This window comes from Megachile rotundata, chromosome 5, assembly GCF_050947335.1.
Source record: "Megachile rotundata isolate GNS110a chromosome 5, iyMegRotu1, whole genome shotgun sequence".
Taxonomy (NCBI): domain Eukaryota; kingdom Metazoa; phylum Arthropoda; class Insecta; order Hymenoptera; family Megachilidae; genus Megachile; species Megachile rotundata.
In genome coordinates this window covers 8371081-8397015 of record NC_134987.1, presented here as the reverse complement: position 1 = coordinate 8397015, position 25935 = coordinate 8371081, and the positions used below count along the sequence as shown (strand labels likewise).

Sequence of the window (25935 nt, the reverse complement as noted above, 5' to 3'; positions counted from 1 at the left end):
AAAAGGTAAAAGCTATCGTTGCCACGAAGGATGTGAAACCTTTTTCGTCATCCTGGTCACGAACGAGAGCCAGATCCATACGATCGACCTCCAGCCACCTCCACGTCGACGAAGAATTGTTTCTGGTAAAACTGAAGCCAAGAAACGACATTTGCCTTTTGTGGTTGATCGGGTGCACCCGTTCACGAAACTTGGAAACATCGGTTTAATTGACAAGCAAAGTGATAATCAGATATACGTTTCGCGATCAGTTTTACTCGCAGAATTGTCTGTGAATCTAGAAGTCATTCTAACATATGGTGAACGATCTTGCAACGATTTGAATCTTATTTTGGAAGATAGGAAAATTTGTAGACGAATCGCGAGTGCGTTTAAATACTGACACGTTCGTGTCGCGCCCAAATAGCTCCTAGGGCCCGAACTCTTCAGACATGTCCGTCACGATCTGATCGTGACATCCGGCGAACCCAATCACCCAGTAATCGACGCATCTGACCATGGTGGCCGAACTGACGGACATTCCCGTCGCAAACGCAGAACGAAAAACACCTACGGTTGACCCTGCGAAGCTTCGATCCTCCGGGAAGCGGAAGAACCGTCCGAGGTGGATCCAGACGGCTACTCGCGAGCCGATTTACAGCGTCCTCGACACCGACGAGCCCGTGCCATCCACCAGTTTACTCAACCACGGTGTGAAAAGAAACGTGGTGGTGATCAGCGCGGTGAAGAGCGATAAACCGCGAGAAAACGATTCGAGGACTGACCAAAGAAACAAAGTAACGCCTGTGGAGTCGATAACACTCGAAGTCGAAGATGAGGACCCACTGTACAGCGTGGTGAGGAAGCCGAAGAAGGTTCAGTTGCCTGAAACGGGTTTTCTCGAGAGGAAACTTCAACCCGTCAAGGAACGACCCGAAGAGGATCGACGACCTTGTTCGCGACAGGAGGAGTTGCGGAAGTGGCTGCAGATAGCCTCGAAACAGCTACCGGAACCTCGGCGATTGTTTACCGAAATGAATCGTCCTGAAGAGTTTGAGCAAGGCGACTGGAAACGGGCCATTTCGATGCCTCGAGGAGTGGTGGGTCTCGTAGGACCCTATCGAGTTTATCAGAATCCCAACGAGAAGAGAGAGTACATGCTCCAGGAGGAGGAACTCGTAGAAGAGGTAGTTGATTCTGTGAGCGAAATCGCCGCGCGAGAGAATGTCACGGAACATCGTCAGAGAGCAAAATGGAGGATAAGGGATGACGACGAGGAGACCTTGGTCCCTGACATTCGGGACATTCCTGGTCTCGAGGATTTTACCGTGGACGATAACAAGGAAACCGAGTGGAAACATGTGGATGATCAGAGCACTGTAGAGTGCAGTAAAGAGGAGGTAGCCAAGGAGGAATCGAAGGGGTTGAACGAAATTGTCACTGGTAAAGAAGAACGAGCGGTGGATGTGCCCGATGAAGCTTCGACAGCTTCTACTTCTTCGGTGAAAGAGAAGAAGGGTGAGGAATTGGTTTTCTTTCTGTCTGAGAGTTATGACTTCTTGATTTATGAGGTTCGGATATGTGGGAACTTCTATATGGGAAAAATATCGGATATATTTGCAGATTTGGAAATTTGCATTATAAATTATAAATGCACTAATATAGTAATAGCTTGTATATCTTAAAAATTATTGCATTTATTTAAAAGCCTACGAAAGCTTCACTTCAAACTTTTTCAACGATCTTCAATACTTTCTATCATATTTTTTTTAATGCAAGAAATTATGGTAGCGTAATGTTAAGTGCAAAGTGTAATTAGCGATAAAGCGTCAAGCCATTTGATACGAATATTGCTCGGGTACATTTACACTCGACACGGTTTCGTTTATTAAAACATGTCGAATTTGTATGCAAGTTGCTCGTTAGTCGTCGTACGGTATCCTACGAAAAAAAGCAGTCTAGCGGTAGATGCGACGTGGTGTAGTCTTTGTCTCGATACGTGCGACGTGTCTTTATTAGTCGGCTGACCAATATTCGCGTGCAGTCTGTTCTCGCAGCTGTACTAATATCTAATTCGTTTCATCACGTAACGGTATTGTAATTGGTTGGCAGGCTGTTCATTGGGATTTAGGATGAAGGTGTGGACACCTACTGCCCTCCTTAATTTAATTATTCGCTTAATTTTTGTACATCCGGACATTAGGGTTTCAGAAACATAGATCTATTATTTAGAAAATTTATGGTTACAGTTTCTCAACTTTGAACACTACAAGTTTATTATTATTCAATTATTTAATATTTAGCTTTCAAATTTTCAATTCTCAAATTTTTAATTTTTTAATATTTACCTCTTAAGATTTTCAATTTCAAATTTTCAGATTTTTAAATTAACTAATTTTTACAACTCCAGATTCTTAAATTTCCAGATCCTCAAATTCTTAAATTTCCAAATATTAAAAATTGTGAACACTCCAAATTTCAAATCTACAGATCCCCACTTTCTCAAGTACCACTCGGTGTCACCTGGTACTCATGGAAATCATTTTATTTAAATACTCTCGTTGAAATACTATACCTCAAGGCACATGTAATTATCCCGTGCATGTACTTATTCCCCGACTTAATAACGATGACTCGGTAGACATCAATGACTGGCACTTCGCAATCGCAGCGAAAACCTCTAAAATTAACTCGACATGATCCTATTAAACCCATAATCGAGCAATTATGTACGTACGTAGAAAGGTACACTTCACTAGCCATTTAAAGATCATAATCGTATAATGTTGCGCTACAATTATCGTCGTTAAACTTGAGATCGTATTCATGGATACGTCAAACAGCTCCTGTGAATCTCACAGCTCAATTACTTTTTATCACAGCCAGTTGCAATGAATTGTAAATAGCTGTCTCGACTTTCGCTGTTTTTGTGCTATTCGTTTTGTTTCCTCTCTTTCACGGCATAAACGTCCTATCATGGATCTCTGGAAATGACTCTTGATGAATTTCTTCGTGAAAAAGAGTGCGATAACTGCTTCCTCTGTCATTATCATCCATCAAATTTCAACGCGGAAGAATCTCGGTATCGTTGGAGACGAAGCAAGAAACTCCTCTTTCATGTTAATAATAGTTTTGGCGATTGACAGGAGCCATTTTGTATTAAAAATTTGTCAAGTTTCCGACCTTTCAATTTTCTTTTAGGAAGCTTTTGATTTCAAAATTTACAAATTCTTAAACTCTCAAACCCCACAAATTTCCAACTTTCTAAATCTCTATAAATAATTAATACACACATTGTTCTGAAAGTTACAAACAATGCAGCTACAGAAAAATAGTGTAAGAAAATATTTTCGCTCGTAATGAAAACCGTGCACTGAGATTGACATTTGAATTAATAATAAAAGTATTCTGAAATTAAAACTTTCTTCGTCAAGACATTTATTTGTAGAAACTAAAATAAGATAACAGTTGGCGTTTCGATGAATAACCAAGCACGCGACTTTCATGGTTGCTCGAAGGAAAATGATATGCATGTAAACGCGTGTAAAACACGTTCGAGAATCTTTGTGGCATCCGTTTGTAAAAATCGAGATTCACCGGCGGATTTGGGTCACGGATCGCGATCACGATCTCGCATGACGGGCAAATGTCTTTCTGTGTCGTTTATATCGTTAATGACGCAAAACTGAACGACGCGCATTTCGTTTCATGGAAAAGAAAGTGGAGAAAAGTCGTCGGACTTTTGAATCCGCCGTATGAATCGATCGACGTGTTTTGTCTTCGAAGACCCTTTACTTTCTCGTTCCACTTCGCACTTCGTTTCATAGCTATTCATCAGCGAGGTCATTAATCATTCCACTTAGATGGAGCTCTTCGTTAAGCTGCGATGTGTTTTAATTTTTGCTATTGTTACATATTAGCCAACCGTTAATTAACGTAGACGCTAATTACTTTATCGTTGTTTTGCAATTACGAGGTACTGATACATTGGCGACGTAAGAATTAGTAAACTTCTTTCGAATTGTTAGTGATTTTGTTAAGAGTGATTTTATTACCGATATGCAATATTGAGTATTGTTTACAGTGCTAACTGATACCAATTAACGATTAGTCGGAGATTAGTAGTTGGCAATTAGAGCAGTCAGCAATTAATGTAATTAGCATAGCGATCAGAGTCAGTGATCATTTAGTGGCTTGGTTAAAGATTAGTTATTAATGATTCACTATCATTTTGACATTGTTTATAATTGATACTGTTAATACTTTTTGTGCTCAGAAATATTAACAAGCGAATATTAAATCTGTACGAATCTAAATGCATTAGCGTTGTCAACAATATCTTCAGCATAGTCGTATAAGCAAGATGGCACGTCATTTCTAATTTTCGAAAAAAAAAAAAAAAATGTATGAACTTTCCTATGTTTAATGCAATTATCTTCTACTGTTTCCAAATACCTACGCAATAATTTTAAAGAGAAATTCTTCTGCAAGACTGAAAGTAAAATTTTCACGGAAATAACCTGCAGCAGAATTTTTTTTCGGTTTGATTTAAGGCTGTTTGCTACCGTTGCATCGTTAAACACATCGTTGAACAAGAATACAAATGAATTATTTAACACAGAATTTCTAAGTCATGCACTTCGTGTTTTTTGCGCAGCAATCTTACCTGCGTGATGGTTACTAATGCACGGTATATTGTAGATTATTTGACATTAAATTAAAACATGTACCGATGTTTATACAAATATTTTTCCATTTTCTTTGGCATACACCGATAATCGAGATAAATTATAGATTGTATGTCTCTCGGCTTCCATTAATTGTTACGTATTCGTTCTTTAATTGCATACTTCGCGAAGTGTACCTTCCTCATGTTACGGCTATAAATCTTCGTCTTACGGTGCATTTTTTGCCGTTCGAATGTTCCCATCAATTTTTATCATCAACGTTTTAACGTACCGTTCAATCTAATATCACGTACCGTTTCCAAGCCATAATAAACGCTTCATGGATACAACGATGAGCAGAGATAAAGCTTCGCGAACAAGTTTATCCACGCTTGTCGAAGAAACAAAAAATCCTATCTCGTGCCACGCTCAGCGTCTGTTTTCTACCCGTTAATTGTCGTTTAAAGTGCAGTTAAACACTTGGCATTTGACACGCGATGCATCTCGGTAATACCGTACAGTATCTGTTGAACTATCGTTTAATATCACAGTAAACGTTACGTGCGATTCTGTTCAAGTTCTCGCTGTCCATATGGTGGCATGATTCCCTGTCATGTCCATTTCCAATATGTCACAGTGCCATAAAAATTCTGTTTGCCAAGAAACACGGTACACGTACTTGCATTTTTAAAACATTCAATTAATAGCAACTGCCTAACTAGTCAACTCTGTCGTTATTATATATTAACAAGTTATCTCTGTTAACTGTGTTAAATAATTATCAGGTGGCTGTCCGATAAGTGACCGTCCAATGCGTGACTGCCCGATAAGTGACTGTTCAATAAGTGACTGTCCAATAAGTGACTGCTCAATAATCTATCAAATAATCGTCTAACAATTATTTTAGTGTGTTATAGAACGTTACTGAACAAATATAGTTTCGTTGAATGAAATCCAAGTTCGGTAAGATTCTTAAGGTTAATTGAAAAAAATAATAATCTAATTAGAAGAGGTTGGTCATTTTCCGCGGCGGTAACGGAGCCGCTTAGTTTTATGTGCCGTAAAAAGAGCCGATTAGTTTCGCATGGGTGAAGTATCAAGAGAAATGAAAAAAGAAGTATGCAGCCGTGCAAGAGCACACTTTATTCATTAAGGAATCACGTAATCCGATAAAATTCATTTAAAGATATGATGTTTCCTGTGGTTACCAGACATGTTAGAAAAGAGAGCTAGTTTTTACAAAATAAATTACGTGTTTAAACATTTAAGAGCGATAGCAGCTTTTTATTACTTGCTGCTCGTGTACTGTAATTAGGATATTTTAAAAGATATGCATCACGATGTTTTTAATGGTAAAGATATATAAATAGGTGGTTATGCTCTAATCTTAAAGTTAGCGATGATAAAACTTTATTTGAAAATTTAGAAATTTGAATATCTACAAATATTAAGTTTTTTGAAATTAACATAAATTGTATAATTCGCAAGGAATATAAAAAATCCTACCCTCTGCTATAACCCTCTGAGTCTTTTCTCATTCACATGATTAACCGTTTATGTATAAAACATTAATTATCCACGGTGTTAATCTTCAAAGGACTGACCCGAGTATGATTAACGCAACTCAACTCGCATATGAAGTTATGTTTCATGCAAATAACTTTGTCCCCATCAATTTTCCAGAATCATGCGATGTACCCTTAACACGTTACTAAGATGTATCATCTACGTTGAAAAATTAGCGTGCAGATATATTAGCGTGAGTTGAGCAGCAACGATAATTCATGTGACAGATGGTCGCGACGTATTTTTTCGCTCGTTTGTCAGGGGGTTCTGGTAGAATGCCACGACTCGCATACCTAATAATGCCGTAATAAGTCATCTAATTACTTAGCCACGCTCTACGGGAGGAACGATTAATAGCATTATAATTGGGATGCGTACATCGTCAACGTATAAATTCCCTCGGTTTGATGGCTAACATGCGTGTTGACAAGCGTTTTTACAAAATGGGAAATTTCTGCTTGAATAGCAAATTTTTAATTTATGGTGATGTATTAAGTATGCTGATGCATGGTCGTGTGCACAGCGTTTTGTATGAACGCGTTTCAAACTATGTTATTTATGCACTGTGTCACTCGTAGTTCAGTTGACTCTCGTTATATTGCCGTGGTTGGAGACGAGAAATGTTAGGTTGGGACGTTTATTGATGGTCACCTATTTTCATGAACACAGCTTCTGTGATTCGATACTTTAGAGATTTCAGAATTCGGAAATATGGAAATTTGAGGATGTGGAAATTTGGAGACTTGGGAATTTGGGGACTTGGGAATTTGGGAGCTTGGGAATTTGGGGATGTGAGAATTTGGAGACTTGGGAATTTGGGGACTTGGGAATTCGGGAGCTTGGGAATTTGGAAACTTGGGAATTCGGGAGCTTGGGAATTTGGAAACTTGGGAATTCGGGAGCTTGGGAATTTGGAAACTTGGGAATTTGGGAGCTTGGGAATTTGGGGATGTGGGAATTTGGAGACTTGGGAATTTGGGGACTTGGGAATTTGTAAACTTGGGAATTCGGGAGCTTGGGAATTTGGAAACTTGGGAATTTGGGAGCTTGGGAATTTGGGGATGTGGGAATTTGGAGACTTGGGAATTTGGGGACTTGGAAATTCGGGAGCTTGGGAATTTGGAAACTTGGGAATTCGGGAGCTTTGGAATTCGGGAGCTTGGGAATTTGGCAACTTGGGAACTTGGGAATTTGGGAATTTGGGGATGTGGGAATTTGGGGACTTGGAAATTCGGGAGCTTGGGAATTTGGAAACTTGGGAATTCGGGAGCTTGGGAATTCGGAAACTTGGGAATTCGGGAGCTTGAGAATTCGGAAACTTGGGAATTCGGAAGCTTGGGAATTTGGAAACTTGGGAATTTGGAAACTTGGGAATTTGGGAGCTTGAGAATTTGAGGACCTGAGAATTCGGGAGCTTGGAAAGCTCGTGAATATTTACAATATAATGTGTAAAAATATATATGTATCAAATATTTAAAAAATGTAGACGCATCTAGGTCGTTTTCCAATTCTCAGAAAATTTCATGAAAATAAAAGCAACGTAAGCGGCACGATCTAGCACTTTTGTCGCCGTATGAAAACGAGGCTAGAAGAAACATCATCATCATCATCGTGGTCATAGTGGTGATGTCCATCATCATCGACATAATCATGCGCATCATGGTGTCCACCACCACCATCACCATTACCACCATCATGTGTCTCATTCGATCGATGATGGTCTGCGTTGCATGATTCTGGGTTACTTTGCCATTCTGTTTCACGATAGTGCCTGGAACGTTTCTTCTTTGCTGTCTCTTCGAAATCGTGGCTGTTTCTTCGCTCAAACGTTTACTCGCCATGGATGTTGTTTTGGGTGTTCTAATACGGACCATGTGTGCGTATATCACTGATAACATGTGTTAGTAGCGACACCAGCTTACAACTGGTTTTCTGGAGGTACTATTTTTGAAGTACGAGAATACGGTAGCTTGGTCAGACTGGAGGATACTTCTACTTTGACAGAAATCGCAGAGGTAAACTTCTAACGTTCATATGTAATTTTTATGTTCTTTATGAATAGAGATCTTACTTGTTCTTTATAGAGATCGTTACAGCGCGTTCTACTTTAAATTATTTCCATTGCTATTTAAAATAGAAGAAGTACTATACATAACTTACGTTATTAATTTTTTTATTTGTGATAGCAGTGAAAATAATTTAGGTGTGCTTATATGGGGATTGTGTATAACAATACAATTATAATGATTAATACATATAGCAACTCTGATAATGTGGTTTAGGTGGTAATTGTGTTTGCAAGATATAAGAACTATTTTTATTTGTACAACACGTATTCAGGTACATTCTAGAATTAAATCCACAAATTAGAAAACAAATCTGCCGCTCCTATTCGACGCATGCGTATTTAATTCACTTTTGAAAGCCACTCGAAATTCACCCCTAAGAAGTGCATAAAACTGTGTACATTTATACCCTGTGATTTCATTCGCTAAACAATAACTGATCATTTCTATTCTTCATAAATGATTTGATTGACTACCCACATGCCCTCCATAGCTTCTCGTGCGAGTTTTACTACAAAATGGGCGCATAACCTAGGTTATTGCACATTAAATGATTTCGTAGAAAGTCCAGCACAATCTGATAATATAAAAGTACCATAAAATTACACTTATATGTTAATTCAAAGCTTAAAGTTTCGTGAAAATGACTGTCTAAACATTTGATTTATGTCTTCGATATAAAATGGCTGATTACCAAATATAATAATACCTGATTTCGAAATGTAGAAAGTCGGACACAATTCGACGACATAAAAGTATCATAAAAAGGAACTTCTCCATGTGAATTTAAAGCTTAAAAATCAAAATAATTTTGCAAACTTTTTACAGAATCATATAATATTTTAGAGAATGAGAATTTCCGTGGATCAAAGAATCGTAAGAAACAATCCGAAAAGGGCAAATACCGATCGATCGCATGATTTATTGTCACGGTCAGAAATAAACGTCCGAGCGATTGATCTTTTTGCATCCACTCTACAGGAAGAACGTGAATTTCTCGAATCCCTCTGCCAGCTGACAGACGAGTTTCTACCTCGTCTTTTTTTTTGCAACTCTCTGACGACGTAATGATGGACCGTACTTCACGGTAAACCGCAACAGCTCAAATTCGTCGACCTAATTTCGAACCAACCGGATCGGAAATTTCACATTTACTTGCAATATATTTGGTTCCCACCTCCATTTAACACTCTGACGGCTGCACATTTCGCACGATTTATTACGATTAATTTTATGCGCTTGTTTGTACTTAATGGACGATTATTGCTAAAATTGTGGTTGAGAGTTTTTCCGGTTGTTGTAGCAAAAATGTCAAAGGAACATTAACGATTTTACTGATATATGAATGATTTTCTACTTTGTATTATATTAATTTAGATAGCTTTCTAAGTGGATTTCTAAATTTTTTAAGATAGCTAATTTGTTACTGTACATGTTGAAGGTTGCAAATTTTTAAATTTACATATCTTCTATCTCTTCTATATATTTCTATACTTTTCTAGATTCCTAGATCCTTACATTTCTGGATACCTCAATTTGTAAAATCTCTAGATCTTTAGATAACAAGTGTCAAGATTCTCAAATTAATAATCTACAGAACTTCCAAATCCCAAATTTCGAAATTTGATAATCCCTAAATTCCTAGGTCTATGGATTCCTAGATCCTTGGGTCCCTAGATCCTTAGCGCCCTAGATCTCCAAATCCCTAGATCCCCAAATCGCTAGATCACCAAATCCCTAGATCCCCAAATCTCTAGATTCCCAAATCTCTAGATCACCAAATCCCTAGATCCCCGAATCTCTAGATCCCCAAATCTCTAGATCACCAAATTTCTAGATTCCCAAATCTCTAAATCTCCAAATGCTTATATCCCCAAATCCCTAGATTCCCAAATCTCCAGATTACCAAATCTCTAGGTCCCCAAATCTCTAGATCCCCGAATCCATAGATCCCCAAATCTCTAGATCCCCAAATCTCTAGATCCCCGAATCTCTAGATCCCCAAATCTCTAAATCTCCAAATGCCTATATCCCCAAATCCCTAGATTCCCAAATCTCTAGATTACCAAATCTCTAGATACCTAAATCCCCAAATTCCAAAATTTCAATCTCCCCAAATCCCCAAATCTAAAAATCGTCAAATCCTCGAATCCCAAATCTCTAAATCCTAAAATTCCTACCCCAAAATCTCCAAATCCGCAAATTTCCAAATTCTCATAACATATATCTCTCGAGCAGACGTTTAACGGTACGACCTTTTTTCCATATCTCCGTTTTTTGATCAGAATTTCTGCAACTCCCTACAGACCTCCTGTACTCCCTGTACGTCTGCCACTAATTCATATTCCATATGGCGTATCAATAACCGCTATTGATTTTGCAATTAACATTGTAGCCTCCGACAGTTACAAAACGATGATACGGCTAACGGGATATCGCCCTTTGAAGAAAGTCAACAGTTCGAAATCGGTCACTGCTCGATAGCCGTGCATGCACGTTTCATCATTTCATCGTGATCACGGACGACCCTTCCCCGGCAGAAGTCACCGTAGATCGTTTTTCATTTCATGGATTTCAGACACGTCCGATGCAGACAGGCATCGGAATCGTCTCTAATATCGTTGCAAGAATCTTCGAACAATTTGAATGGGTTTAAGATTAGCCTTTCACGTCGATCGGTGATAGAGTACCGATTTCTAGACACTGTTTCATAAATATTGTAACGAAAGGAAAGTCGGACGATTAATCTCGTTTTCTGTGCGTCATTCTATTAAATCGTCTTTTCACCCATGGACTCTCTGTTAACTAATTTCGAATTATTTCATCGAGTTTATTTAATCGACTGAAACATCCAAGTATATGAATTAGCTATCTCGAAATCGCATAATGCAAGTTTCCCTGGAATTAATTACACGCTCGGCGTGCTATCGTTAATTATATCATTTATTCGATACATGATCCTTTTGTTGCGAAATAGAAAAATGAAAATACTCTTCGCTGGCGTATAATTCATAGAAACTGGCCTATAATTCATAGAACGTGCTAATCGAGGGGTAACAGTATCATCTTTCAATTCGCGTAATTTTTAACGACGTTATTATACGTTTGGTCCGTGATAATCTCGTTTTCTAAATTTTGCTACATCAGTTTTCTCCTATATTGTTCGTTATAATCAAACGCTTTATGATCTTGTTCCGTTAAAACCGCCGATAAATTATCGAAATCTCTGTACCGAATTTACGGACGAATTCCTCCAGCGAAAGTTACGCGTGTCACTCTACTGACCCAAAAGGCCAAAGAGAGTGGAGTTAATTAACATGAACGATTCCAGCAACCGGTTTGTTTTCTTTGTAATTTTTATTTCTTACCAATACAAGTTCACATATATTGTTTAACTTTCCCTTTATTCAGCACCAATATTATAATATATAATTTATTCAATGACTTTTCACGTCTGTGCAAATTATATTATATTTCAAGATCACTGTCAAGGTCATTTGTAGCATTGTCTTTCAGTTCCACACCGATACAAGCTCTACAAGTTTACAATGTTATACAATGACTTTTCACAATAATCTGTGTAAATATTATATTTCAAGATCATTGTCAAGGTCATCTGTAGCATTGTCTTTCAGTTCCACACCGATACAAGCTCTACAAGTTTACAATGTTATACAATGACTTTTCACAATAATCTGTGTAAATATTATATTTCAAGATCACTGTCAAGGTCATTTGTAGCATTGTCTTTCAGTTCCACACCGATACAAGCTCTACAAGTTTACAATGTTATACAATGACTTTTCACAATAATCTGTGTAAATATTATATTTCAAGATCATTGTCAAGGTCATCTGTAGCATTGTCTTTCAGTTCCATACTGATACAATACTGTAAATTTACAACATTATATAATTGTCTTCTGGATGAGTTAATGTGGGTAACACTTGTCTACTGCTATTTTTATTAACATGTCTAAAAGTGAAGTAATGAATTTTTTTTTAAATTTAAAAAGACGAAGTATCACAAAAGGTAATATTTACGACAATTTAACTTATACTTTAAGAATCTCAATTTTAAAGTTAAGATTCTTTAACAAGATGTTCAGGATGAACTTCAGGGTTGTTACCTTGAAGTAGTCTGTTGACTTGAGACAGTTTCACCCTGACTCAATTACTAGTTTCAATCACTGGTTCAACAAAAACGGTGTTTATAATTAAATCATTGTAAACGTGTTGCAGCCAGCAATGAACAGAACGACAAGGACAGCCTGAACGAGATGGGCAGCACAACGGGTGGCACAGTGGAGGGTGCACCTGGAGGTGCTCCTAACAGGGGCGAGAGGAACCCCGAAAACGAGGCTACAACCGTCGAGATGACGAGGACCTCGGTTCCTTCCAGGTCTTTGGTCTCCAGGTTTTTATCCAGGACACGCTCCACAAACGATCTGTTGGACCACTCCGAACCCTTGTAAGAATTTGGGTTATCGAACGGATGCATGATTTATGCAACATGCTGGAGTAATAATTAAATCGTAACTCTTTCGAGAAACGGTGCAATTTGCTTGCAGGGAGAAATGCTTGATTTTTATTGCGTATGCATCATGTTCAAAGTACATTTTTATATCTTTTGCAGTTCGCAACTATGGATCGTTTTATCGAACGTTTACGGTCAGCTTGTCATCGTGCTGATGATTGCTCTGTGTTTGGCCGAGGTCATGGACACGCCTGTTCCTCTACTCAGTCTTCAAGTAAGTTTATTTTTAGTAAATAGATTTTTTAGTAAGTTTTCAGTAATTGTATTATTAGAAAAGCGGTTGTCAAAATTATCTTGCATCCTTTTAAGGTCATAGTCATTCTTGATTAGAAATACAACAAAAATGCAGTATCCTTGACTGTGACCTTCGACATTGAACATGTGTGAAGTCGATAACGGATAGCAATAAACAGAATGTTATAAGATTTCTATTCAAGCACATTTCAAGAATATTCCTTCGAGAAATATTGCAAGCTAAAATGTGTTTGCTTCTTGAATTATAAAGGTGTAAATTATACCTTAATTATAAACTATAAAATTAGAATTGTACATCTGATTGCTATGACCCGGTTGCAATAAAAACAAAACTATCATCCGTTATACAGTATTAAATACTAAAAATTAATCTACGTTACAAAAATAATAAATTTCACAAATATTTATGAACAAGCCGTTAATTTTTAAATAAACTTTGATCGCTATAATAAGTACACATAAAATATGTACAACTCTGTATTGTCTATCAAACCGGAAATTGAATTTGTCCACACTTTTCACAGTACATTACCGTCAACAAAAACAAGTAAGAAATTCAATTCGCTGATTCATCAAAGACATATTTGCCGAGTTTGAAAAGTTCGCAATATGCTCGTTCCTATCTCAGGGACAAAAACTAGGCGCCAAAAGGTGTTTGATCCGTAAAACGTTGAATATTATAGTAGAGAGGATGTCTCGTAAAATGGTGTTGCACGTTCGGTAATATTTCATCGTGCACTCGAGAAACGGTTATCATAATCAGTTAAACAAAATGCTGGCGCATTGCACGTGCACTTTAACTTTCGCGTGCATATCCGTTCGACGTCGGGTGAAAAATTCATTTTCTTTTTCGCTCTGTGAACTTTACGAGCGTTTCGTTGTAAATTTTTTTCGGAATCTCCATAGTGTATAACGGTATGATTCACAGGTGTGCAATCTAACTGTTGTAAAAGGCGAATATTAATGTACACTCGCTTTGAATTAAAAACTTCCTGAATTTTATAAGCTCTTAATTTTCCAATTTTCAAGAATTCAAGACTTTTAACTTTTTCACAGAATTATTCAAAGTATCGAAGTTTTCTTAAAAATTTTTATTACAAAATCTTTAAATTTCGACTTGCTTAACTTTTTCATAGAATTATCCAAAATATCGAAGTTTTCTTAAATATTTCTATTATCAAATTGTTTAATTCTGAAGTCTTCATATTTCTGAAAGTTCCAAATTCGCGACCATAATTTTACACCGTAATTTGCATGAAATTGGCAATTCTGTGCTATTAAAAAGCTAATTCGTTATTTATTGGACACCTAAATTGTTTACCGCGTAAATTCCTCAATCGTTAGGAATCGTTCCATTAAGTGTCATATGGTCGCAACCGTAATTACCATTATGCGTTGAAACACAGAGATATATCAACGTTGACCGTGAAAGAGCATTAAAAGGTAAGAAAAGCGAACAGCTGGCGGTATTCCGATCGTTTCCTTTCCAACGGCACATGTAATTATGTATGGATCAACTTGAATCGAGATGCTGTTGGGTCACGGTAACCGTAATTTCAAGAATCAAAGCTGCGATTCGCGAGCTAATTCAGGCATCTAGCGCACTCGAGTACCAACGCGAACTCGTTAACACGTTCCGTGCCAAGCCATTTTTACCTGACTTGTCGTTCAGGCCATTTGATATTTTCAATAAAAATTGATATATTATCACACAATAATTTCATTGATACTGACCTAACCCAATGCTGACCTAACCTAATGTTGACTTAACCTAATGCTGATCTAACCTAATGCTGATCTAACCTAATGCTGACCTAATCTAATGCTGATCTAACTTGATGCTGACCTAACCTAATGGTGCCCTAACCTGATGCTGACCTAACCTAATGCTGACCTAACTTGATGCTGACCTAACCTGATGGTGACCCAACCTGATAGTGACCTAACGTAATGGTAGCCTAACATGATGCTGATCTAACTTGATGGTTAGGTTGGGCTGAAGATCAAATTTAACGTGTACCACCAGTGGTATACATGGCACGGAACGTGTTAAGCATTTCCCAAATATTATGGCTCTTTATCGATTGCAAATCGAGACCTTTGTTTTTAAATTGTATTTAAAAAACATCTTTGATAACTTTTCAAAATGAAAAAATTTCCAAATTCTTGAGTTACATATTCGTTGCAATTGTTCTCCATTGCAGGGAGTGTTCCTGATGTACCTGTACGTTGGAAGCATAGCGGTGATCATCAGTATCTATATTTGGGTGTTAGTGGACAGTTGTGGAAGTCTCGGTACCGGTGCAGCTGGCGTCGACGACGCTGAACTCGGTGGTGCATCCTTAACCAGGTTCGGCTCGTTGAAACGTGCTCACATCTCGCGATCTAGAACAGCACCGACGAGTTTTTACATTCGTGTCGGAGCGCTCCGTAAGTTTCTAAAAGCAGCACACTAGATTTCCGTTATGGGAGTGAAAAAACGGTATTGAAAAACAACGTTTGTTCAGTATTCGGTTTGGCAACACTCGTATTCAATGGTTTGGAAATGGCGATGCACTCGATGATGCAAGGCGCTGAATGCTTGAGCGACGTGGTTTTCGTGCATCCGGTGCTTCATGGACTTTTCACGTTCTTGCAGATGCACTTTCTGTTCGTAAATTCACAGGTGAGTTATAAAAACTGGATGAATAATTCTTTAAAATTGTATTTGAACGTCTTGAAGAATAACCTGACCAAAGACATGCATGAGACTTATGAGATATAAGATCTATCGTTATAAAATGAAAGAACATTTCTTAGTCTATGATATATCTTTGTGATGACCTGGAACATTTCATATAAAACACTCGAACAATTGTATAATCACAGTTTGTTGTGAAGCAGTGTTAAGTATATATTTAAGTATATACGACCTGAAATTATTAAAAACTTTGTTGAAGAGGAAGGTATAGATGACAACAATGGTAATGTTCCAATTACAGGTGCTAGTAGAAAGATTTGGACTAGCAGCGAGGTTCGGGTTCATTCACCTGGCTGCGACGAACATCGCGGTTTGGGTTCGGTTAGTGATCTGGGACTCCGCTCAAGAATGGACATACTTCGTTCATCTGGCGCAACGTGGTTTGCACAACTCTGTGACTCCGTTGAATCTTCGAGGCTTTCCAGAGTCGCTGATCAGACATACTCGAGATTTGATAGGTTTGTCTTATCACTAGCTTCACCTAAAATATCAGATACTCTGATGTGAAGGATAAAATTATATTATCATTTTTTCAGAACATCCCTCAAACGAGAAAGAAATATACCAACCGTATCAACCGATTTCGAACGAGCAGATCTCTCAAGTGATCGCCTTACAAGAATGCTTAAACACCAACACTCTGGGTCAGTTGTGGACATCGAGTATGCCATTTCTTTACCCGTTTATCGTGCAGTTCAGGTAAATGTGAATTATTTCAGTAACTCTGAGAACTCTTGTAACATTGTTTAATTTCAGTTTGATCGCTGCTGCCGTGACTTTCGTGATGGGTCAGAATGTGGGTAAGAGTCGGTTGATGCACAAGCAGAAGTTCCACGGTAGCAAGGATGTGGCTAGTCACACCAAAGTGGGCTGCGACGGTTCCAGCAAAGGTTTATTTCTGGGCATACTCTGCATGGTTGCTGTCATAGTGGTGATACTGATCTTCCTGGTCGTCAGAGAAGACGAACACTTTCCTTCTGCCACGTTGTCCTGGTTGACCTGCGGCACCTTGACGAGTATTTTAACTCTGAGTACTTTGATGACTGCCAGCGGTCTCGTTCAAATTCGTCAGATGTCCGTAGTGAGCAGAGCACCGGCAGCGTTGGACAGTTTGTTATCGAACGTGGCCTTGTTCGGGGTGCAATTGTACTCCATTTTCACGATCGTGGTTTGTGCTTGTTCGCTGGTTCTCCTGGACGACGAGTACGAGACTCGCGGGAGACATATCATGCTGCTCATCGCGTCCATACTGCAACTGGTTCAGTGTTTCGCTCAGAGTACTCTGATAGCAGAGGCGTCGAAGAGATCTTGCATAACCGATTTCCAGATACTAGAGAAACCGGCCAGGCAAGTGATCACTTTCCTGCTGTTCAGCAACTCCGTCCTGTGGGCCTTCGACACGGTGATTACGCAGAATTGGATCTCGCAAGAACTGCAGTTGAGATTCTTCGGAGTGCTTGCCTGGGGAGTCATATCCAGGGTCGGACTGCCGTTACTGATCTTCTATCGATTCCACAGCTGCGTTTTACTCTTGGAAGCATGGAACAAGTGTTATAGAATGCCAAGAGGAGAGCATCCGCTCAACTGACGACACAGAACGCTGCACCCATGTTCCTCTAGGTTTGTATTCATACTTCTTGTGAAAGTTATAACTTGGCTCGATACCCTGTGGGCCGGGTGTGAATGCACTGTGATTTAATGCATGGTAGTACGATTCCTGATCTTAAATAGTGAAATCGGTCATTTATATACAACAATTTAGCAAATATAGTGAAATGATTTATATCTATTTTGTGTTAATGTTTTTCAGATTGCAGCCGAGATCGCACCGCTCCTATTGCCACAGAAAGCTGACGATTAATCTGGACCAGGACAACGAATGGTCCCCCACGATCCAGAGATCCCCAAAGAGATTATTCAGCCCGAATTTGTGGACAATGAATTCGGTGCATTTCGTTCCTTTCGTCGACAATCGGCTCTATTTCGACCCGAACTCTTTGTTTCGCATTACGTCAGTGCCTGTGGATCCGCTGAACTTGGAGCACACCGTACAACCGTCCAGAAGAAAGTTGCATCGTCATCATCATCATCATCATCATCATCACCATCATCATCATCGTCGTCATCAGAAGAGGCACCGACGCGTGGTCAGTGATCCGGGCATACGAAATTGGAACACCGGTGATCAAGAAGTGAAACGACATCGTAGAATTTTTAGCTACGACACCGGTATCACTGGACTGAGATTGGTGGAGACACCGGTAGCCGAGGCTGACAAGGAGGTTCTATCAGCTGACGAGACGAAAACGTCGACATTCAGGAAAGTGCCATGGCATCCGAACTTGCACATGCTCAAAATCAGAAGAACGTAGCACGCTAAAATGACGTGGGTCGTTAGAACGATTCGACGTTGAGCACGTATTTCTTTCGAACATTTGGACGAGTTGATCGTTTTGTTATACGCTTTTCACTTTTCAAACGTAACGGGGTGGAATGGAGTCAAATTATTCAATTCGAGTCAATTGTAATATAAAACTTATAGAATTTTCAAATCCCTGATTCCCCAGTTTAAGGAGTTCATCTACTATAAACAACGAATTTGATCTATTAGGTCGCCAGACGTTAGATCACGCCACGGTATATCACCGTATGTACCTGTAATAGATGAATATTATATGTAACTGTATTTTCCAGAGTCACTCCAATATGGTGAGTCATTATTTTTATATCAATCCGTGGTCAGTTATAGCTTAGTCACAGCGATTGTTTCATAAAGATTGAAAATCGGGATGTAAGTAAAAAATGTAAGAAGAGAATCGTTGAGTTTTGTGGAGGCAGGTAGTTGTTACTAGAATAATTCTGCGAGTATCAAAACGTAACAATTATCCCTAAGAGTACAGTACCTTTTTTATCATTTTACGTGCAATATTATCGTTTGTAAGAAAGTTACACGTAGGAATTTATTTATTGTGCAAGTCATGCAGATAGTGCGTTAACTATTAGCCATCAAGGTTGCGTTACTCTTTAAGTCGTTGGATATAAGAGACACAACGATGCAGCTCCGTCTTTTTTAATTTTTTTTTTGTTCTTTTAAAGCAGAACTATGTGATCATCGTTAAACGAACAATACTATTTTTTGTATATATTTATTACGATTGTTCTGTGGTGAATAAGAACTGCTGATATTTATACAGAACTATATGATGTATTTATTGAAATCACGGTACATCGTATGGTAGTTTATGCTTTCGACAAGTACATTAAAAGCGATGTATTGTTTGTTGGATGCCCAACTAATATTATCCATTCGATGTTCATGAAATTATAATAAAACTTTTCTCGTTACGAATCGAATACTTTCTTTAACACATAATATATTTTTTACTAAATATAATTAAGCGAAAAGCAACATGTATCATTCATGGCACCTAATCCGTCAAAAACATGCTGTATCACTCTACAAATATATACAATTTATATTTTCCGTGCTGTTTAAAATTAACAATCATTAATCATTTGATATTAACAACTAATTTCATTCATACGTAATTCTTTTCAGCATTGAAATATTGTTTGAAGATCTTTAACATGTTAAGAATACAATATCTCGATCGAGGCGAATTGGACAAAACGTTTACAATATGTACGTAAAACGCTTAACCTAATAACGTGATGCTGAATCTAGCGTTGAATAAGAAAACTTAAAAAAACAATAAAACTTTCCTTCGAGAAACTGACTTTATCACATTGGTAGTTAACCAATCAGTAAAGTTGTATATACGAAATAAAATTAAAAAGAAATCACACATATTACACAACGGTGCAATAAAAATAAATCTTGCTATTAGTTATTCCAGTGATGGACAAATGCACTCTTGAAAGGCACTTGCAAGCGATATGTTCTTGCAGGTATCGATGGGCAGTGAATTTTCCAGTGAAAAAATGGTAGAATCTTTAATTTATAGACTTTTAAGATCTATATTTGTGTGGAAACATTACTACGCGTGCCGTATACTTTATCTACCCATCACTGATCTATCTAATACAACAAACAACTAAACGTGAAAGCTTACTTAAAAGCACAAAAACAGTAAAAAAAAAAAATTCTCTCTACACAACAGAAATGAACAATTTCAAAACAGAATCCAAGGAACACATTAATCAACAACGAAGAATTTATTTGAAGGTTTATCTAACGCAACACGAATATTAATATATGTATAATATTTTATATTTAAAATATGATTCTCACCTCAAGATACATTATAAAGAATTCCTATTCTATATAGTAATATGATTCTGTTTTCTCTCGAAACAATCTCAAATCTAATAAATTCTTTTCAAAATATAGCTCGTAGGAATAAGGATATTTTTTCTATGCGTCAGTTTACAATTCTTTTCCTCGGTGAAAGAATATCGCGTCAGAAAAAGTTAGCGAGAATATCGTACGAGGATAAAACGAGGAAAAATTTCATGGACGAACAATGATTCAATCAAGGCCAACGTCTGATTGTTCGGTGGTTGGTTGTGTACCCCCTTCAGCACTTGGGAAATTGGGCATTCCTCCGGGCATGCCCGGGAAACCACCGCCACCTGTAGCACCAAATTTCCCAGCCATCTTGTTGATGAACGCCATAATCTTTGGATTGCTCTGGTACTTCAAGATCGATGCTGGATTCGACGAAATCTCCTTACAGAACTCGGCTATTTCGGGATCCTGCAAATTTAAGAACAATTAGAAGTGGACTCTCGCTATATTGTCATGAATAAAACTATAAATTGAACCACATAATTCTAAACAAAATTTCATGAGAAGGTAGTGAAGAGATTACCATAAGAGCTTGAAGAACCTCAGCATCGTCTAAGAATTTACAGAAATCAGGCATTCCAGAAGCAGTTCCAGTCGTATCAGTTTGTGAAGTACGCGTATTTTCTTGGAAGGCCTTCGCGCTTTCTTGAGCTTTCCTTATTCTTTCCTGCTTTTCGCGTTCCAACTTCTCTTGCACCTTACGCTCTTTCTTCCTCTTGTGTTCCTCGATCCTTCGGGCCTGAAACCGATAATGTTACATTAATATATGAACGGCGGAAGCGGAAATCTTTGTTATAAAATGAGATTAACAGGAAAAAAGATTCTCTATATAAACGAAGTTTACTGGCCAATTTGGCTGCTTCGTGATCTATAATAAGCCTGTAATCGTATGAGGTCACAATGTGTCTTGGACAGACGTGTTTCACGTCATTATGATTTAGTATTTGGACAGATTCCTGATACTGTACAAAGAGTTGTACTTTTCACAGTATCGGGAAATTTCGATAGGGAATTTTATTCGATCGAATTAAATTAAAATTGTTGAGTATACGTGGTTTGAACGCAACATGTGATGCTATAATTATAATTATGCACAATACTCTCACTTTTCAGTTCTTGATTCAGCTCTCAATTCAATTTTCAGTCCGTTCTACATTTTAAATATTTAACGAGACAAGTTCCTTGAATATTGTACTACAATACCCGAAACTATCAAATTCACCTGATATAATTAAACCGCGCACACAATGTATAAATGTGTACCTACGTTACGTATAATAAAATGTACATTTTTCGGATCATTCAATAGTAGAATTTCTATTTAGTTTTGAGTATGTAATAATTAAAAAAAAATAGTTAATGAGTAGTATTGGTGGTTAAAGTGTTAATATAAATTTATAAACTATATAAATTAAAAACTATCATTCGAATGGTGCTCATATTCGCGGGCGCTCGTTCGTAAGTCTTCGTGCAGTTCCGTACTTCAACGAACGCTGCGAGTTTGCAGCAACGCGAAGGTATGATAGCGACAGAAAAAATTAATTATGCGAATTAGTAGATATAATCAAGACATTTGAACAGATATTATTGCTACATCAATTTCAGGTGCCTCAACGATAAATTGAGCTTACATGAATTTCATCAAAAATAAATCATATGCAGGTACATGCATGTACAAATATAAATTCGAGTAGAAGTTTAATATGAACTTTCTTGTTTAGGAAGAGTAAAAAGTACTGCATACAAAGAGGTATGTGAGAAGTATAATACAAATAAGTGTCAGAAGTGCTGTATTAGATAATCGCAAGTATTGATGTTTCTAAATGACGTTAAGTTGTATTTAAAAGATAGGAGGAGGTCAAGTGCTCGTGTGCAGCGAATAAGATGTTGCAGATAAGAAGAAAGGACAAGAAGAAGCGACGGGAGATAGCGGCGGAGAGAGCTAGCAAGCGCAAGAACTTTTGCACGAGGGAGCACCACCTTATACGGCGGCGACCCGGGCTTCTAAATATAAAGGCGCCCGTCGTCCCGACGCTCCTCTCTGTCCGAGCGCACGCATTTCGCCGCGAATCTCTTCTCTTTGCTACACGCTTCGCAGACAAGCTTGCTCGCGATAAGAGGCAGCTGGAATTTTGCTAATATTACTTCACGCGAACGTTGGGAGAGGGTGCGGTGGTATCACAATACCCGCCATATTAATTTCTAAAACGGTAAAACAATCATACATACAAATTCTAAATTATGAAAAAGTACTTTGAGTAATTTTCAAATTTTTCACTAGGATATCACTGATATCTAAGAGCAAATTATTTGCACTCACTCAAATCTGGAGAATAGCGTTTGACAACGTTCAATAACGTAATAAAGAATTTTGAGGTAAAAATAAATGTTAAGTAGCATTGGAGAATTGTATTTCTGAATCGTTTGAGAAATGTTTGTTTGACAGTACTATTTTTACTGAATGGTCCGCTACAGCAGCCATTAAAATATCGAGATACGGGCTATGTAATTCAGAGACAGACTATTGTTTCATGTATTCTTATCAATGTACTTAATTGCTAAACAAAACTGCAACATTTTGCGTATGCGAACATTCTTGCTTGCACGACTATATTCATAAAGCTTCTAATATGCAAGTTGCAAGCAATGGTATAAGTTTCAAATTGTTTTAACCAAACAATCAATGCATACTGCTACAGAACAATACACTTCCGGTTAACAGTACAGCTCAATAGCAACAGCTACACGTATACAAATTCTTTTCAATGATGTCTTCAGCGATTTCCATGGCGACCTTGTCCTCGTATCACTCATTTATTTTCAGAACCGAATAACCGTGGTTCTCATAACTGTCTATATTAAACCTGACCAGTGACATTCGTTAGATGTCCTTAATCTTTGTTGGAATAAAAAGAAATGCATATGATTGTTCTTGTTTCTAATTTCTACACCATCAAATCCTTCTATGGATTTCTACATTCTCAAATTTTATTACCACCGAGGGATATAGTTGAAGTCCTATGTCCTTAGATTGTTGTAACCCCGATTTCTGTATTTTTAGGTTACTGCAAACCCCGATCCCTACATCTCTAGTTTTCTGTATCTCCCAATACCTATATACCTAAATTGCTAAATCTTCCAATACCTACATCCCTAGATTGCTATATCCCCGACCCCTACATCCCCAGATGGCTATATTCCCCAATACCTATGTGTCTAGATTGCTATATTCCCCAATACCTACATCCCTAGATTGCTATATCCCCCAACACCTACATCCCTAGATTGCTATATCCCCGACCCCTACATCCCCAGATTGCTATATTCCCCAATACCTATGTGTCTAGATTGCTATATCCTCCAACACCTACATCCCTAGATTCCTATATCCTCCAATACCTATATCCTTAAATTCCTATATCCCCCAATACCCACATCTCTAGATTATCCCCCAATTTCTACATCCCCAGTTTCCTATATCCCCGACTCCTACGTCCTTAAACTTCTATCTCCCCAAAACCCCTATATACCTAAATCGCTATACTCCTCTATGTCCATAAATCTCCACATTCCTACATTTTGTTTTGTCGAAGATGAAAAAAGTGACGAGTGGGGAAACGAGAAACGAGGTTGAAGACTAGGTGGGAAGGTAGGTCGTGTGCAGGATCTCCTAGTGCGATCGCTAGTCAATGTCTTTGCGGTCTGTCGGCCAGGTAGACCCTGCAAACCCGAGAAAACCGGGCCGCCAAGAGGTATTTTTAAAACTGCGACTCTACGAACCGCCACTATCTTCGGATTGTAAAAGATAAAAATTCGTTCCGTTGGTTGCATCCATCACCGAGTTCTCGCGTACGGTAACATTCGATTATTTCGAATTATTTCTTTCGAGTAATAAAGAAACGGTTTATTGTTTAATCGACGTACGTTGATTTCGATGATTTGAAGGCGAGCCAGGTATTCGTTGTTCGGATGTCTCGTTACAATACTCGGCCCTACAGGCTATTCAACTTACACGATTTCTGATCGATGTGACGTATTCATGAACGATCGGATATCAAAGATATAGGGCGTACTTTAAGTACGTGTACACATTTTAAATTGTTAATATTGAATGTATAAGTAATAAATTTATATGATATATAAATGTTTATAAGTACAATATGTACACGTGTATATGATCTGTTGGAACACTCTGTACATATAGTAACATACTGCATATGGTTATTTTCATCATGGAAGGTGCAACATTCAATGCCACGTTGGTACCATAGGTAACTGATGGTATCGAGTAGCTAAATCAACATAAAATTAAATAATTGCAATTGTAACACATCTTACATGTGGCAAGTTTACCATGAAGAATACTTATACTTAATTTACCACATGGCTACCATTAATTTTCCATATCTAGTTTACTGATTTACTAGTTCACTAGTTTATTAATTTATTAGTTCATAACTACCTCACCACTTAGTTCATAGCTACCTTGCCACTTTATTAGTTCATAACTTACTAATTTATCAGTACATAATTACTCCACGACAACTACAAGTCTATTCCCTCCATTTACAATGATCCGAATTGACAATCGCAAGCGATGAAAACGATGGAGTCAACCAAGCGAGTAACCACAGAATCCCATAAAAGAAAACGTGGTCTAGAAACGGTCTCCGACCTTCTGAAAGTCACTCCCGATTTTCCATCCCCTCTCCCGCGAGAGTTTAATTTTAATTCCAGCCATTAGCGAACCAAGGGGACATCCGGTTCACGGCTCCCTTAAGGTACACGAGAACCGAATGGAATCTGGTGCGATCGTACGGGAAAGAAGAAAATAGAAGAAAAGCGAAGAGGAAAACAGGGAGACGCGTGGTCCTGTGGGGTGCGAAGTAGAGGGGCGTCTTCGGGGTTTGGCGGTAGTGACAATGCCAGTTCCTCGCGGGCGAGTTTCGAGTTAGACGAGCTGCCAGCCCTGGCTCATCGTGTAGTGCCTAGTGAAACGAGATGACGGGCTCGCGGCTGAGACCCGCGTACTTCGTGGGCCTCTTCCTGGCCCTTCTAGTCGTCGCCTTACAGGGTGAGTAACCCCCACCGCCTCCTATCGTGATCCTGAACCCCGTTGACCTTGCGTACCCCTTGACCGCGTTTCATTTTTTCGGAAATGACGCTCCTACGAATCTTCAAACTTTACGCTAAACTTCTTCGTCACCTGCGTGACCTTGAGCTGTCTTTTTTCTTCGAGGTTGCCGAACATTTGAAAATTTTAGTTTAGGTGTTGTTGACCTTGTGTCGATATCCTTTCAATCTTTTTTGGTGCTCGATTTTTTAGAAAGTATTAGTGTAAGCATTGTCTTTGTATTTTCCTAATTTGATAACCTCGTGTGCAACCTTCCTCTTCCGATTCTTCTTTCTTCGGGGAATAAATTACCTTCTAAAGTTTGGTGTAACATTTTATTTTCTACCTTGTTGACCTTGTTTGCATCCCTTCCATTTTGATTCTTTTACATGCTTTTCGAAAAATAGACTGGGTACCTTCCCAAATTTCGAAATAGAGTGATTCAAATTAAGTTGCTTCTCTTCGTACTTCCCTATCTTATTGACATTGCGAACCCCTGTCTCTTCAATTTTCTTTTATTACAACTTTCAGTTTCAAAAAGAGCTTTCCCTGTACAGGGTAACTTCTTGTCTCGTTGACCTTGCATTTTTCCTCTCCCTTTTTTAAGGAATAAGATATTCTAAATTTGGGATGATTGAGTCAAAAGTCTCCACATGCTATACGAGGTGTTTCAGTGAAATTTAACTACAATTATCTTTTGTCAT

At 38.2% G+C, this 25935-nt stretch overlaps 4 protein-coding genes and 1 long non-coding RNA gene across 11 annotated transcripts in view; 4 read left to right on the top strand and 1 right to left on the bottom strand.

Annotated features, from left to right (window-relative positions):
* Nucleotides 1-60: 60 nt before the first annotated feature.
* Nucleotides 61-17757, top strand: LOC100883006 (proton channel OtopLc). The gene is made up of 9 exons (XM_076531805.1): nucleotides 61-1497; nucleotides 12520-12748; nucleotides 12914-13028; nucleotides 15274-15499; nucleotides 15577-15734; nucleotides 16051-16267; nucleotides 16346-16508; nucleotides 16566-17429; nucleotides 17620-17757. Exons 1-8 carry the CDS (start codon nucleotides 498-500, stop codon nucleotides 17395-17397), a joined length of 2940 nt encoding a protein of 979 aa, XP_076387920.1. The 5' UTR covers nucleotides 61-497; the 3' UTR covers nucleotides 17398-17429; nucleotides 17620-17757.
* On the top strand, nucleotides 17747-19154 carry LOC143264461 (uncharacterized). Its single transcript, XM_076531808.1, has one exon. The coding sequence runs from the start codon at nucleotides 17747-17749 to the stop codon at nucleotides 18179-18181; it is 435 nt and encodes a 144-aa protein (XP_076387923.1). The 3' UTR covers nucleotides 18182-19154.
* Nucleotides 18995-25935, bottom strand: part of LOC105663314 (putative protein FAM10A4) — a 19178-nt gene continuing 12237 nt past the window's right edge. For both annotated transcript variants that reach the window (XM_012291358.2, XM_076531806.1), the window contains exons 4-5: nucleotides 20642-20857; nucleotides 18995-20526 (exon numbers count right to left, since the gene is read on the bottom strand). In XM_012291358.2, coding sequence (XP_012146748.1) covers nucleotides 20299-20526; nucleotides 20642-20857 — 444 coding nt within the window. In that variant the 3' untranslated portion in view covers nucleotides 18995-20298. The remainder of the gene's footprint in view (nucleotides 20527-20641; nucleotides 20858-25935) is intronic.
* LOC143264462 (uncharacterized) lies at nucleotides 20871-23044 on the top strand. 4 transcript variants are annotated; one of them, XR_013038192.1, is made up of 3 exons: nucleotides 20871-21635; nucleotides 21724-22328; nucleotides 22400-23044. It is a non-coding gene; the product is annotated as an uncharacterized LOC143264462 (long non-coding RNA). The 4 variants fall into 4 exon arrangements; XR_013038191.1 differs by having other exon boundaries at nucleotides 20871-21780; nucleotides 21840-22328; XR_013038193.1 differs by having other exon boundaries at nucleotides 20871-21868; nucleotides 21966-22328.
* The window catches only part of LOC100877631 (uncharacterized), an 11688-nt gene continuing 10664 nt past the window's right edge, over nucleotides 24912-25935 (top strand). For 2 of the 3 annotated variants that reach the window (XR_013038187.1, XM_012291356.2), the window contains exon 1: nucleotides 24912-25192. Coding sequence is in view for 2 of the 3 variants with exons in the window: in XM_012291356.2 (XP_012146746.2) it covers nucleotides 25120-25192 (73 nt within the window). In the remaining variant the exon portion in view is untranslated. The remainder of the gene's footprint in view (nucleotides 25193-25935) is intronic. The other variant, XM_012291357.2, reaches the window with a different exon arrangement.

Excerpts from the sequence above, each read along its gene's own strand:
- LOC100883006 (XM_076531805.1), top strand. The coding sequence starts at position 498 with ATGGTGGCCGAACTGACGGACATTCCCGTCGCAAACGCAGAACGAAAA. Across the intron at positions 13,029-15,273 it reads TTCCTCTACTCAGTCTTCAA|GGAGTGTTCCTGATGTACCT; the intron begins GTAAGTTTATTT and ends TCTCCATTGCAG. Across the intron at positions 15,735-16,050 it reads TTCTGTTCGTAAATTCACAG|GTGCTAGTAGAAAGATTTGG; the intron begins GTGAGTTATAAA and ends TTCCAATTACAG.
- LOC143264461 (XM_076531808.1), top strand. The coding sequence starts at position 17,747 with ATGAATTCGGTGCATTTCGTTCCTTTCGTCGACAATCGGCTCTATTTC.